This window comes from Achroia grisella, unplaced genomic scaffold, assembly GCF_030625045.1.
Source record: "Achroia grisella isolate CSIRO2021 unplaced genomic scaffold, CSIRO_AGI_Agris_v1 utg1920, whole genome shotgun sequence".
Lineage (NCBI taxonomy): Eukaryota > Metazoa > Arthropoda > Insecta > Lepidoptera > Pyralidae > Achroia > Achroia grisella.
Window position 1 is genome coordinate 75,158 of NW_026712695.1, and position 15,386 is coordinate 90,543.

A 15,386-nucleotide genomic window follows, 5' to 3' on the forward strand; every position below is an offset into this window, starting at 1 on the left:
TGTTTATCAGTTATGAATTTAAAGTTTAAATAAACTCAGTGGAAGGAACTTCATTTCATATTTGTTTATAAAACTGGTGGATTAATAAAATTAAGGGATTTGAAAACTCTGTATGGAATTGATTATAACTGACAAATGATACATTAACCTGATCCGGACCCGACCTGATCGACTTGACAGGTGACCAAACCTTGTTTAATATATTTAATAAAAAAAACTGTTGTTGCTGACGTACTGGCCATATACTTTTATACTTCATATATTGTATTTTTCTAAAGAAATTTATTATATATTTTTTGTATACAGAACTTTAATATCAAATAAACATTGTGACAGACAACAACATCTGGTGTCAGAAGCTGAAAAATTATAAAAATCTTCGCCTACACAAAATAATTTAATATTATTATCGATATATTAGTGCAAAACTGTGTTGTATTTTATTTTCACTACGTAAGTACTAGTCCTATTTCATAAAATGTTAACTCGGAGCATGACAAAGCGAACCTCCGCAAAAAGTGCACCTTCTGATCGCTCATCAACAAGCGCCGTGCAAGCAGAGAGGCTAGCAATAGAAGCAGATCATGCACGTCGCGTTGCCGAAGCCGAACGTAGATCCTTAGCTGCCGAACGCGAGGCACAACAGCGAGCGCTTGCCGCAGAACGCGCTGCTTCTGAAGCAGAAATGCGTGCCCAGATAGCAGCACTAAATAGTCGTTCTAGCCGCCGTAGCTCCAGGAACTCAGTAGAGAACTGGCTGGACGCTAACTTCACTACGACATCCAAGAACTGCGCATCAGCCCCGAGAGAAGATATAGCAACAAACTGCGCGCCGGAGACTGAGAACCCAGCCAGCCCACCTGCCATTCCTGCTGCATGCGATGCAGTACCTGCAGGGCCTGCAGTGCCGATGCCCATGGAGGGCCCTCACGGCGCTGCCTTCAAGGCCGTGCCACAGGAGCAGGCGGCCCATAGTGGGCACTTCTCGGCGCACCCCATTGTGACGGACCCGTACATACCACAAAACAACACCATAGGCACACATACGCATAATTGTATCACAAATAAAAGCATAGTAAACCACCACACTCTACACCTCGCTCGAGCAGTCGCTGACGTCGCTATAAAAGCGGCCCAATCAACCAAGGTAAGTGCACCGCTCCCACTCTTCGATGGTCGCGCGACGGATTGGCTTATATTTAAAAAGTCATACGATGAGTCCAGCCCGGCGCTAACACCAACGGAGAACTTGGCGAGGCTCAATGCTAGTCTCCGTGGGGCCGCGCGCGATCACGTAGCTATACTGCTAGCGGCCACGCGCGACCCTCGTGAGGTCATTCATGCTCTTGAGGTATTCTTTGCTAGACCCGAATTCATAATACTTTCAGAGATCTCGGCAATGCGAGCTCTCCCAAAAATAAGTAATAATGAGAGCATGAAGGAACTCAATCTTTTTGCTTGCAAAGTACGCAGATGCACGGAAGTCGTGCGACTGCTCAACCGACCAGAGTATTTAGCGTCACCCGATTTGGCCAACGAGATCTTAACAAAATTTACGCCATTACTCAGGATCCGTTGGGCAGACTATGCAGCAAGCAAAGAGACTCTGGGCAAGTTTCGACTCGAACTACTGTCCGAATTTCTTATGCTCGAGGCGGAATTACGTGTTCGGTATGGAACCTATTCTGAACAAGTAAAGCCCGAACCGCCCAAACGTCAATGTCATCCACTGACGTTATGTCATAGTACCATAGACAAAGTTGCTATTTGTCCTTATTGCTCAAAGTCTCACGACATTGAGACGTGCAAAGAGTTTAGTTTAGCTACAGTAGAAGATCGATGGAAGTGGGTCATTGCTAACAAAGTCTGTTACAAATGCCTCCAAAGCAATCCCCATTTCTTTCGCCGCTGTACGCTTAAGCATTGTCAGGTGAAAGGGTGTAAGAGTAGATTAAGCCATAACTCCCTACTCCACAGAACCACCTCACCAACAAAGACTCGAAACGACACGAGTCCATCGAGTGACGATACAGCGCCGAGTTCGTCGGCAACCGTCACCCACAGTCGATCGCTCCCTACGTCCCAGCGTCCACTACTGAAGGTAGTTCCCGTCACAGTAGCCGGCCCTAAAGGTACTTTCGATACTTTTGCCTTGCTAGATGATGGCTCTACAGCCACCCTATTAGACTCGTCAGTAGCGTCCGCCATAGGTGCAAAGGGACGAAGAAGCCATATTAAGATCGATGGTATAGGAGGTATGTCAACTGAGTCCGATATATCCCTAGTCGACATCACAATCAAGGGACGTTATAGTACGGAGTGGCATTCTTTAGAAAATGTTCGTTCTATTCCTAACCTGAACCTTGGTCCACAACATATTGATCGCGAGTTTGTTAAAGGTTTACATTATTTATCTGATTTGGTCGATTTTATATGTTATGAACATGCTAAACCGATGCTTTTAATTGGTATCGACAACTGGAACCTCACCCTGCCCACAGAGATCCGCCAGAGCTCTAAGTCTCAGCCTGTAGCCGGTCTCACCCCTCTTGGTTGGGTCCTTTTCGGTTTCAGCTCGAGTAAAACCAAACCAATCGAGTTTGTAAACCATACCATTTCCACAACTGTGAATCCGTCAAACAGCTATGCATCGTTAGAAAATCTCATAAAAGAACATTACAAACTAGATTCTATAGGCATTGTAGCTAAAGATTATCGCATCCCTACTGAGCAAAGGGCGTTAGATTTACTAGAGTCCACCACTACTCGTCTTCCTTCAGGGCGATTTGAAACAGGTCTCCTATGGCGAGACAACTTAAAAGATGTGCCCAATAATTATAAACTTGCCTTGTCCCGCTTTAAAAGCCTAGAACGAAAACTCATAGGTGATAAGTCGCTTGCAGAATCATATAGGCAACAGATAAATGCCAACATTGTCAAGGGTTACGCAGAAATATGCATAGAACCTGCAGACCCCTCCAAAATCACTTGGTATCTGCCACATTTCGGCGTCGTACACCCACAAAAAAAGAAACTTAGGGTTGTACACGACGCAGCAGCCACTTTTGAAGGTGTTAGCCTCAATTCTATGCTTTTAGCAGGTCCCGATTTACTGCAACCTCTGTTAGCAATCCTGATGCGTTTTCGTGAAGGCCGCATCGCTCTCAACGGCGATATTCGGGAAATGTTTCCCCAAATTAAAATCCGGAAGGAGGACAGAGACGCTCAACGTTTCCTGTGGCGTAATGAACCATCCCAACCGATTTTGGAATACAGGATGTCGTCGATGATTTTCGGTGCGGTCTCCAGTCCGTGCACAGCTCTCTACCTGAAAAATAAAAACGCATTAGATTATAAAAAAGAATTTCCGATGGTCGCAGATGCCGTAGTTAACAACCACTACATGGACGATTACCTGGGTAGCGTCGACTCTGCAGATGAAGCAGCTCGTCTCGTAGCTGATATCGTAGAAGTCCACTCTCGCGCAGGTTTCGAGATGAGAAATTGGGTTTCTAATTCTAAAGAAGCTCTTACCTTGATTCCTCGAGATCTATGTGCCACAAACATCTTAGAGGTAAATCTCGCAAACAATGCTCCAAACCATAAAATTCTCGGAGTGTCTTGGAACATCGTTGATGACTCTCTAGGCCTTTTGCGAAGTTTACCCCCTATCCATGAGTCTTCTAAGTGGACTAAGCGCCATGTCCTATCATTACTAATGCAAGTATATGACCCTCTAGGCTTGTTGGCTCCTATTGTCATAAGAGGTCGAATTCTTTTTCAACAAACCTGGAGGCTCGGTATCAACTGGGACGATCACTTACCATCCGAAATTCTATTAAAATGGAAACATTGGTTTGAGCACTTATCAAATCTCCGCCAAACTTCTATTCCACGCTGCTACACAACATGTGAGTGGACGGAAAAACAACTCCATGTCTTTGCTGATGCTAGCGAATACGCATACTCCTGTGTAGCGTATTGGCGTTTCATAACGCCCAACGATTGCAAAATAAGCCTTATTGGTGGAAAAGCGAGGTTAGCTCCTCTAAAGCCAGCCTCCATACCTAGATTAGAGCTCCAGGCAGCTCTGATCGCTGCTCGTTTTTGTAAATATTTAATAGAGGCTCATAAACATAAGCCTGTCAAAATTTTCCTTTGGTCAGATTCTTTGACAGTTCTCAAATGGCTTCGTAGTGATGCTCGCAATTTTAAAGTATTCGTTTCACATCGGGTTGGAGAAATTTTAAAACTCACAGACATTTCTTGTTGGAAATATGTTCCAACTCATCTGAATGTTGCTGACGACGCTACGAGGCCACAATCAAAATTCGAAATTTCACGATGGTTCTCCGGGCCACCCTTTCTATTACTCGGTCAAAATGAATGGCCTGAGGAACCTTCCACAAATGTGCGACTAGGCCCCGAAGAAATGAAATGTGATCGAGAGCTAGTTGCACTAACAACAGATAATTCTCCGGAACTATCCCCAGTAGTAGCTAATCACTGTCGTTTCAGTAATTGGTTACGTCTAGTTCGCGCTACAGCTACTGTTGCTCTCGCTGCTAGGTTTTTTATACATTTATTGTTTCGTAAGATAGGGAATAGGGTTGACGAAGCCCCTTCTCGACGGCTACAAGCCTCAGATCTAGTCGCATCAGAACTCCGCTTACTCTTGCGTTCCCAACTAGACTCCTTTGGAGAAGAACGTCGCCTTATTAAAGCCGAAAAGCCCTTACCTTCTAGAAGTCGTTTGAGACGGCTAACTGTCACCTTGGACGATTCCCAAATATTAAAATTAGCAGGGAGGACAAGAGCCTGTGCGGGTTCAATCACTACAAGCAACCCCATTGTGCTCGACGGCAAGCATCCCATCGTAAAACTTCTAATAAAACACCATCACAACAGAGCAGCACATGCGAACACAGAATTAATTGTCAACGAATTACGACAGAACTATTTCATCTTCGGTATACGTCCAGCCGTAAAGAAAGCCGCCAACGAATGCATGATGTGTCGCCTTCGTAAAAAGAACTCACCGACCCCACCGTTCGGTGATCTACCTGCAGAACGGATGGCTCATAGCGTACGCCCATTTTCCTTTGTTGGGCTAGATTATTTCGGGCCAGTTACTGTATCCATTGGCCGACGAACCGAAAAACGCTATGTGGCACTCTTCACTTGCCTGACAGTACGAGCCATCCACCTAGAAATTGTTGGCAGTTTATCCTCGGATGCGGCAATCATGGCTCTACGTCGCTTTATATCAAGGCGTGGATGCCCAATTAAAATTTACTCAGACAACGGGACAGCCTTCGTCGGAGCAAATAATATACTGAAGCAACTCTACCATGACGACGTAGTCAATGATGCTGCCAATAAAAGGATCCAGTGGCACTTCATTCCACCTGGGGCACCCTTTATGGGCGGATGTTGGGAGAGGCTGGTCCGAAGCGTAAAGACAGCTCTCTCCACAACACTAAAAGAAAAATCCCCACGAGAAGAGGTTCTACACACACTCCTCCTAGAAGCCGAAGCCTTAATAAATTCAAGGCCACTCACCCACGTCTCCGTAGACCCTAATGACGAAGAAAGTATAACGCCATTTCACTTTCTAATTGGTTTCTCCTCTCCCCACCAATCATTCAGAGAGATGGATGAACGCGACCTTTTCCGATGAGTAAATTGGAAAAGGGGCCTTCGTCTCGCTGACCAGTTTTGGGCTAGATGGTTGACGGAATACCTCCCCACGCTGATTCCGAAACGACCAGGAGAAAAGCCAGATTTTAAAGTCGTAGACCCGGTTCTCATTGCCGACGGCAACCTCCCGCGCGGTTCATGGCCACGGGGCCGTATCTTAAAAACATTCCTCGGTCCCGACAAAACGATCCGTGTGGCAGAGGTCGCCACCAAAGGAGGTATCCTCAAGCGCCCAGCCCGAAAGTTGGTTCCTCTACTAGACCGCCAGCATGTCAGCTCAAACTAAACCGGTGCTCACACCGCGGGGCGCCATGTTGCTGACGTACTGGCCATATACTTTTATACTTCATATATTGTATTTTTCTAAAGAAATTTATTATATATTTTTTGTATACAGAACTTTAATATCAAATAAACATTGTGACAGACAACAACAACTGTAATATATAGTATGTAATGTATATAGAGTTGTCTTCAATTCCTTACAAAATACTTCAATAGTTAGAACAGGTATCTACTTTAGTCATATCTTATACCCTACCTTTCCTCTGCATTTTAAATAATTTATTATTTTATATAAAATTCACATATTACCTCATCACACAGTTTTCCATCACAGATCACTGAATTTTCCAGGATGTGATTCGCCTCGAAACCCAGTACTGGTCGCTGGTTGAGATTCCACGACAAGAGAAGGCGGAGACAGTTCCAGCATTTGTGCTCCGTGCATGCGCCATCATGGAGAAGACACAAAAGTCTGGAGAAGGTGTGAAGACATCTTCAAAGCTGGCGGAAGAGGCGGCAGATAGAAGGGAGCGGATAGAGAGATTAAATGGTAATGTATTATTTTTATTACAACGTGAGCTGTAAGCTAGTAATTACAAAGATACGATATTTGCAAGAATTTATATTTCATTTTTCTTTTTAACATACTTGCTCGTAACCGCGACTTAATGTATTTTTTAAAGATAGATAAACAATCATCATAAATGCGTTATGATAACAAATAGGTGAACAGGCAGTTATACTTCTGAATGCAAGTATTTATAAAATTAAAGATTTAATTAAACTAAACTTATAAACTATTATAGATAGGGAATCGTATTTTATTTCACATCTTCTATTCTTTAGATTTCATTATGATTTCTTTTTAAGTTGTAACGGACCCTTTGTTTCATTCTCTGGTGTGGACGCAGATCTGTGTTTTAAATAAAGATTCGCAGAAATCAAAAAACCGCATGGTATTTCCAACGGGAAACGATTTCGAAATCAATTAAAGTGTCTTCTTGAATCCAAATTAAATATTGTGGGAGCCCATGAGCTCCCTTCTAAGTATGAATTAAGCACGAATAATAAAACGAATTGAGACGCAAACCGTGCCGTCGGGGGATTGGACTGGAAACTGAGCTAGGGTTGGGTAAATGTAGTTTACATTCAATATTGGTATTAGTTCTACGGCTTTGCCGATATACCCAGCAGTCTACAGACTTTTATAGCAAGTCTATTATATATTACTATTGTTATATTGGCATTTGATTTTAAAATAGAAAATAAAATAGATAGAATAATGCTTATACGATAAGGTAGCTTTTTGTCCCTTATTATTCATCACAGTAATGTTCTTTGTAATTGTTATATGGTGCTATAAAGACTTTATAAATAAATAGAATTCTTTTATTAATAAATTATAAATTTTATCTGTAATGGTCAGAAAAAGTATAATCTCAATTTGATTAATTTACTGCGTGTGATTACAGTATTTTGTTACGTTTGATAATGGAGTTAATTTTGTTTCATATTATGCTAGTTATCTCTTTTTTCATCCCAAATTAAAATATTAATTTTTATTATTATTATATTACACCATTTTATTTGGAAACAGCTCTTCGAAATTCTTCTCGGTAGAAACTAAATTCCAAATTAATCAGAATTCACCTGTTATATGTAGTAGTAGTAGGTTTAATTTTAATCCTGTAAGAGCAAAGATACTTTAATTTGATTATATGAACTATATGTACTTACATCTTTCAGTTAAAAGAATTTGGTTTAATATTTAAATAATATAATTATATATCTTTTATATTAGATAATAAAGGTAACCCTGGTTGATGTGCCACATTTATTGACGTTAAGCGTCACGTATACGTGAAACTTTGCGGGTGACTTGTACTTTGAAATCTTGTACAAATTTTTATCTCAATATTATGGATGGAATACTTGGCCTTGCTTCTTTATTGCCTTTGTTTCAAATATTAAATGATTAATTAAATTAAAATATTTTACTTATTTATTAAAGTATAGACAAGTACTGACTAATAGTATATATTTAATATAGATACTAAATAATATATGTACCTATATATAAATGATTATGATAATATGATATAATAATAATATGATAATCAAGCAAATTAAAATATCCAGATATGACAACATCTCAAATAGAAGCCGAGAATACGCAAATGACAAATGATTTATACCGACTTCTGAAAAAATATACTGGATTGCGGAATCTCATCAGGGAACTCAAGGTACAGTGAATATTAGCCTATTTATTTAATTATATCCTTTTATCGTATAAAAGTTTAGCAGGTATATAATGTTCCAAATCTATAATTGGCATTAACTTTATATTAGATGCATATTGTTATAAATACATTTCGGATGCCTATCTTATTATATCTGTGATGATTACCTATATCCAGTTTTATTATTAAGAATATAAATTACTAATTAACTTGATTGAAATTAATATATGCTCCAAATTTATATTAAGTGATGTATATATAATTATATACATCACTTAATATAAATTCTGATTACTCTCTAAATTTTGTGTATGATCTGATTTGAAAGGTTCCTTAGGTGAATCGTATATAACTCAAAATTGAAATTTAAGAAATAAAAAGCTCTTTCTTAACAACTACTATTATACGTAAATTATAGTAACGTGATATTTATTATACTAATGTAGAATTAAATGGCTAATAATAAATTTCTTTCCTAATATTATAAAACTATTCTTCTTACTTCGAACAATCTTCACGATAAATCTCAATTAGGGCAAAGGTAAAGAAATCGCAATAGGCAGACAAAGTTCCTTTCGCCACAATAAAAAAAGTAGTCCGAATAAATAGTTTATTATTTCTTTTTTTTTTTTTTGTAGTATAAAATATCAGTGTATTCGACTAAATACTATAAATTCTAAATAAGTTTGATCTACAGGTAAATTGCTCATATTCAAAATATCATTCTTGTCTGTAGAGCATAAGTTGTTGGCATTTGTTTGAGAATCTAACATATAAATTTGGTTTTATTTTTTCCTGACATTTTAATATTGAAATGTTAATATCCGGCATTTAAAAAGTCAACTATGTTCTTCTTTAACTAACACGTGTACATACCAAAATTAGATATTACACTATAAAAAGAAACAAATTTCTATTATGTTTCAGTCAGAGTACGTCAGCTCGAAAATATACCCGATGTTTCCTCGGTACACTATGCTGAAAGATATGATCAAGGACATCATGCATGATCCCGATTACATGGAAGTCTGCCATGAGGTTGACCCATAGCGCGGGGTGCGCAAATAAATGAGGCACTCCTTCACCGACCGCCAGAGGTCGAGTCGTCGCTAGCAGGATGAGGCAATCACGGAAGCAAGAGCAAGAAAAGTTGTCACCGTCTACCACTTAAATTGCAATGTTTGAATACAATTTCTAATTACTGACAGTAGAAGAAAATTGACCGGGATGTTATGACGGGAAAATAGCTATCCAATACACTTAAATTCTGTGGTGATTTATTTTTTATAAATACTTCTTAACCTCTTGACGTAATCGCCATATCAATTTGTAGGTACCTTTTTTGTGGTACTCCTTTATATTAAATTAAAACGTTTAAGTAATGGAAGTGGAAATACTTTTAACAGTTGCTGTTATTTCTTTCCTAAATTCTACCTGATGCTACTTATTAATTTGATTAGTTTTTAAACATGATCTCTATTTATAAAGAGTTTTCACTTAGCTAAGTAACATTTTGTAACTTTGTAGTAAAGTTCTCAGAACGAAAATAATGGGGAGAAGTAATACGAAGTTTATTGTAAACATTTGTCATTCTTTTCAATATCTTCCCCACAGTGAAAATGTTCAATGGCTAGATCAATAAACGTTTTAGTCAATTGAGTGAACTACTGTCAGTTTTCGGAACAATTCTTGTAATTGCATGGTGTGTGTTCACAGACGGATGTTTAGTGTCAGCTAGCGGCGGGTAGTGTGACGAGTACTCGTTTATTTTGCGCTACTTTGTTCATTGGACTTGTTTAAGTGTAAGTTTAGATTCGGGTTTAGTGTTCACTAAGTACTCGTCCTTCAACACCTAGTATCACTTTGTTTCACATTCGTTTTTTCTAGAGTTCTACGTTACTTTTGTGATATAGAATTTATGTTTGTAATTGTAATTTTATTTATATATAGTAGAATTATTCTCCTATTTACACTAGGTGGCATCAAATTTGTTAAAAGAATTGATTAAATCAATCAATAAGTGTACCTATCTATTTGTCATAAAATATATTTATAATCTTTGATATCAAGGTAAGATAAGTGTAAAGGTTATTTTTAAGAGTTATGTTATACACATATGCTGCTTTTCATTTCAATATTGCGACACAAAATTTTTTAAACTGAATTGACATTAAAATTTACTTCCCCATTTTCAATCTTCGAGATTATCGATGCCACCTTGTATATTATTATGCTTAATGTGTGTGCTTTGTAAACATATATAAACTTAAAACATAATCACTATTAACCGATCTAAGTAGTCGTATTTCTCATAATATCCGTTCTTATACTCTTGGCATATCGATACTACATATGAAATTTCTATCCTTATACCTATCATACTTCAGCTTTAGACTGTATTTACCTATATTGTAAACGTGTGTAGTTATTATGAATTGAATGTATGTGCATACGGATAAAATTGCCATTGTATGTGTTCAACATTGAAATAGTAACTGATATATAAAATTAGTATATAATAATACCAGTGTTATTGAAAAATGTATAAATAAATGATGAGATCTGTATATTTGAAAAGATGTTTTTTATGGTATGTAAAATTAATAACTGTTTTTTTTTATCTTAACAACATACTATTACAATATATATATATATAACCTGGTTAACTGTATATTTATTATATAAGTACATATCTGTAATTAATTATGACATGTATTTTTTTTTATTATATAAGTATTTTTATAATATAATATATCACCTATGAACTGAAAATTGTTATATATTGTAACTATATATATGAATACCAAAACTTCTTATAATACGGTATTTTTTTTATGTCAACGATGACTAATATGCCATATTATTGACATTATTTTATTAATAGAAAAAATTAATAATGTATAGTATAATTTTTTTCAAAAGTTATAGTTTATAAAATTAGTATTTATGTATTTCCGTAAGTAAGTAGGTATATGATTAACTTTCTCTGAATATTCCAAATTTCGTATAAGTATGTATTTATAACAACTGTGATTGTGGATACAATTAATTTTATAATTATTTACAATTCGACTATTAATAAATATCTTACTTAATTTTTTATTTAATCAAAATTATTCACATATCTCATACAAAAAGAAAACAATTTTATAATATATAAAAGATAATAAAGATATTTGTCTTAAAAATGTTAAAGCCAAATCTTGTAAATAAGTAGATAATAAAAAATAATAACGTTAGTGTTTAAATTAAATTAATATTATATTGTAACGCTTTATGCAATATTTGTATGTATAATAAAAACATGAAAGCAAATAGTGAGGCCAATACAGTAGAATAGAAAAAGTACAATAATATAATAAATACTTTGTTCATATTATAATGGATTCTTTTATTATATAAAATTGTATTATAAATTAAATACACGTGATTCTGTAACGATAACTTTACTTTGTTATCCCCCAGAGTTCTGTAGAATATTAACAGACAGATTTATATTGCCTTTTGATTTAGTTATACGTTGTGCCCTATTCATTTTTATAGTCTTGTCGTATTAATATTGTAAATTTAAAAAATATGTAGTTAAAATGTTGGTGACGTTTTACCACAGCTAAGATAATATATTTATTATGGAGTATTTCTAAATATCGCTATATACATGGTTTACAACACATCAAGTATCTATCTTTGAATATATATAATAATGGTTAATAATTTAATAATACTAGTAATCCTACTGACATAAAATTGATAGTACTTAAATGTAACTCGAGACTGAATTATGCATTTCGATGATCGAATAACACCAGCGTAAAGTTCAATGGGAACATTACTTCCATTACTTCAATATAATCCATCGTGACATTAAAAAAAATAAATGCTAAAGAAATAGAACACACGGCTTTGTATTACAACTGACATTCAGATAATTATTTCCTGATTTAAATTTAGAATAGGTCAACATGGCGTTCTGATTAAAGATTCAATGTCGAAATTCAATTTCATTTAAGGACGAAATATAAAAATGTCACAGAATGTCAGTAGTACTATTATGAATATATCTTTATATAGGTATTATAGTAAATATAGCTTTACTGTTATCGTGTAATAAATGATACTGCCATTGGAGTAAGATGGTTAGTAAATAAGTTGTAAATTAATATTAACTATATTATAATGTGAAATATAATCAAAAGTGGCTTGAAAGTTCTAGTCGTTATATATGTGCACATGTATATTGCGCTTAATAACTAAATATTGATCTTTATAACTGCTCAAAACAAATCTATGCTTATTTTTATCTACCCAGCCTACTCTGTATCAGTCTACCTATCATAATATACTGAAATATTCATGAATATAATTCGACTGTGTATATAATTGAGATAACTTAGTTATTTTCATCTTCGAGTTTAATAATTTATAACTTCATAAGTATACAATCAAATTTAACCTACAGCGTTTTAAGACTAGGTAAATCCTCATGCCATGGTTACATATTTAAATATTACTATCTGATGCATCCTGGTTGGATATAGAATTAAATTTTAATCTCAATTTCATCTTTAAAATATCGATTAAAAATATTACATACTATATAGTCAATAAAATAGTATGTAACTTTAAATATAATATTAAACACCAAATAGTTAACGTAAATACGAGTACACATATTTGAAAACTGAAGGTTATATAATGAAGATTTTTTTCCATTATTAATTATGTTACTATAAATATATATCTCTTTTAAAATGTAAAACTATAGTAATATATATAAATATTCTATGCTATGCACTTTTTAATCCCAATATTCATAATAGAAAATCGTTCTCTGTCCCTTTGCTATTAGGTATGTCTTGTTTTTACAATTACTACATATATAAATACTACATACACATGTAGTAATATTTATTCTATGCTATTAGAAAGGAACATATACCTTATATAACAACCTATTTATCTAGATTTATATTTTAAGGTTCCTGTCCATGTATATTTATAATATGATTATCATAGATACTGAAACTATTCGTATAAACTTACATGTTAATATCATGTCGCTTGCCGTAGTTATACATGTTATTAGTGTATGTGTAATTGTTTTAGGTACTCTATTGTTTATATTGCCAAAAAAAAATTTGTAAAAAATATACTATGCACCATAAAATGAGATTTACTTTGATGCCAAAGTTGATTAGGTATTAAATATTAACCGGATTCAGAACAACAAATAATCAATAGGTGACACTAGGTACCTAATTCAAAATATTTCACAGTATTGTATTTTTTAATTTATATTAATGAATACTCAATATTATTAATTGTGTCCCTTGTCTGTGAAAAATCATATATAGCAAGCTCTACTTAGTATATATGGTGCGGTCTTATTATCTAAATCAATCGTTATTTTCTCTTGAAGTTCTCATATTTTACCTTTAAACGACTTCCGAACCTAAACTCAAATGTAATATCGAAACAATGATGGGGAGTGCCCTAGATCGTCTCTTGTATAGGCAAATCAAAAGGGCCAATTATTGTGTAGTAGGCTTTGTTCTCTTGTGTAGCGACATCGAAGTTGATTTCACGTCAATGTGCCCGCCATCAGATTTACCCCGACCACTGCTTCAATATTTCCCTGATTTTTGGTTCGTGTGTAGATCGTTTTATATGCGATTATTTGCGTCTAGAATAGGATGTTTGTAACCAATGGTGTAATGTAGCAATAATTTTTTTGCCAGCCTTGAAATTGTATAGGGGCAACATATTTTGTAGTGTCTGCATGTGTAGTGTTTTCTTTGTCCTATGCTATTGTGGTAGTTAACTAAAGAAATAACCAAATATACTAATATATACTCCATGTCTATGTACTTGGAACAACTTTTAACATAATCCTTAACGGATTATGAAAGAGGTCTCATAGTAACTCTACTAATCGATATTTAAATTAGATAATTAATACACATTTTTAGAAATGTATGTTGCCAATAAATATAAAATTGAATGCAAGGCATTGTGTTAGACGTGTATGTTACCTTATAGGAATTATTGGAGCGATGTCGCGGATGTTTAAACGCTTTGTTACATGAAATGTAATACAATATTTTTTGGGCTACACGGGATTGTTTCATTTTATGCGTCAACATATTATTATAAACATCGATCATTGTTAAGAATTGTAGACCAGTTTCTTCAAGTAGCTCATCTCGAGCTAATTGTCACTTGTCCTCAGTACAAGTAACCTTACAATTATTGTATATGTTAGATTTAGTTGATCATCGTTTCCTTTTCCTTATCCTATATCATTTGGGGTCGATATAATATCTCAAATCCATATTACTTAAATAATTATTCTGGCTTTAATTTTACGCAGTTACAAGTTGCAGGGATTGGCATATGACAGTAGCCGCACCAGTTCGGTAGACCGAGGGTGCCCTCAGCCTCCCGAAAAGATATCAAATAACCTTATGTCCTTATTCGAACTCTAGATTTATAGAAAAAAAATACCTCAGATTAATATATATGTAGTAGATCTTATAATATTATTAATTTTTAATTGCACAAATGTGAACTTGCAGAGTAAACTTTTGTTTTAAAAGAACGACAGTGGAATTTATTATTAGTCTCTCTCTTCTAAACTTCATTTATAAGATAAGTGATTCAATAAAAATTAAAGTTCTCTCTCCAGCAAAACAGTTTTTCTTAATTTTATAGTTACTTACTGGTCACTTTGAGAAACATTTCCTGAGGCGACATCTATTATCAAAATGACTAAATATGTGCTCTAATTCTATTCACAATGCTGCGACGTGTGCTTTTTAAATAGTTGTTATATTCATGTGTCAAGATTCCTACTAGATGGCGCCATACAGTATTTTTTGATAGAGGATTTAGTGTTTCCATCATAACATTTTTACTATAAATAAGGAAAATTAGTAAATTGATAGTATTTTTTTATACATTTTGATGTCACCTGGTATAAATATAATGTCAAGAAAAAAAAATCTAATTTATTAATATCATAATTAGGTAGAATTCTATTAAAATAAGCAAGCAAAAGTTGTTCTAGATATACGTACATGACGGTAAAACATATTACTACAACAATCGAAAGCTCAGTAAAATACTTCTAACTAAGTAGGTATATACTTCAATGTTTTT

General features: G+C 34.9%; 1 protein-coding gene across 1 annotated transcript in view; it reads left to right on the forward strand.

The window, feature by feature from the left end:
* The window catches only part of LOC131841716 (uncharacterized), a 71,423-nt gene extending 62,145 nt beyond the window's left edge, over positions 1-9,278 (forward strand). Inside the window, exons 4-6 of the mRNA XM_059190033.1 lie at positions 6,337-6,535; positions 8,125-8,231; positions 9,156-9,278. Of these exons, the coding sequence (XP_059046016.1) occupies positions 6,337-6,535; positions 8,125-8,231; positions 9,156-9,278 (429 nt within the window). The remainder of the gene's footprint in view (positions 1-6,336; positions 6,536-8,124; positions 8,232-9,155) is intronic.
* Positions 9,279-15,386: the final 6,108 nt, after the last annotated feature.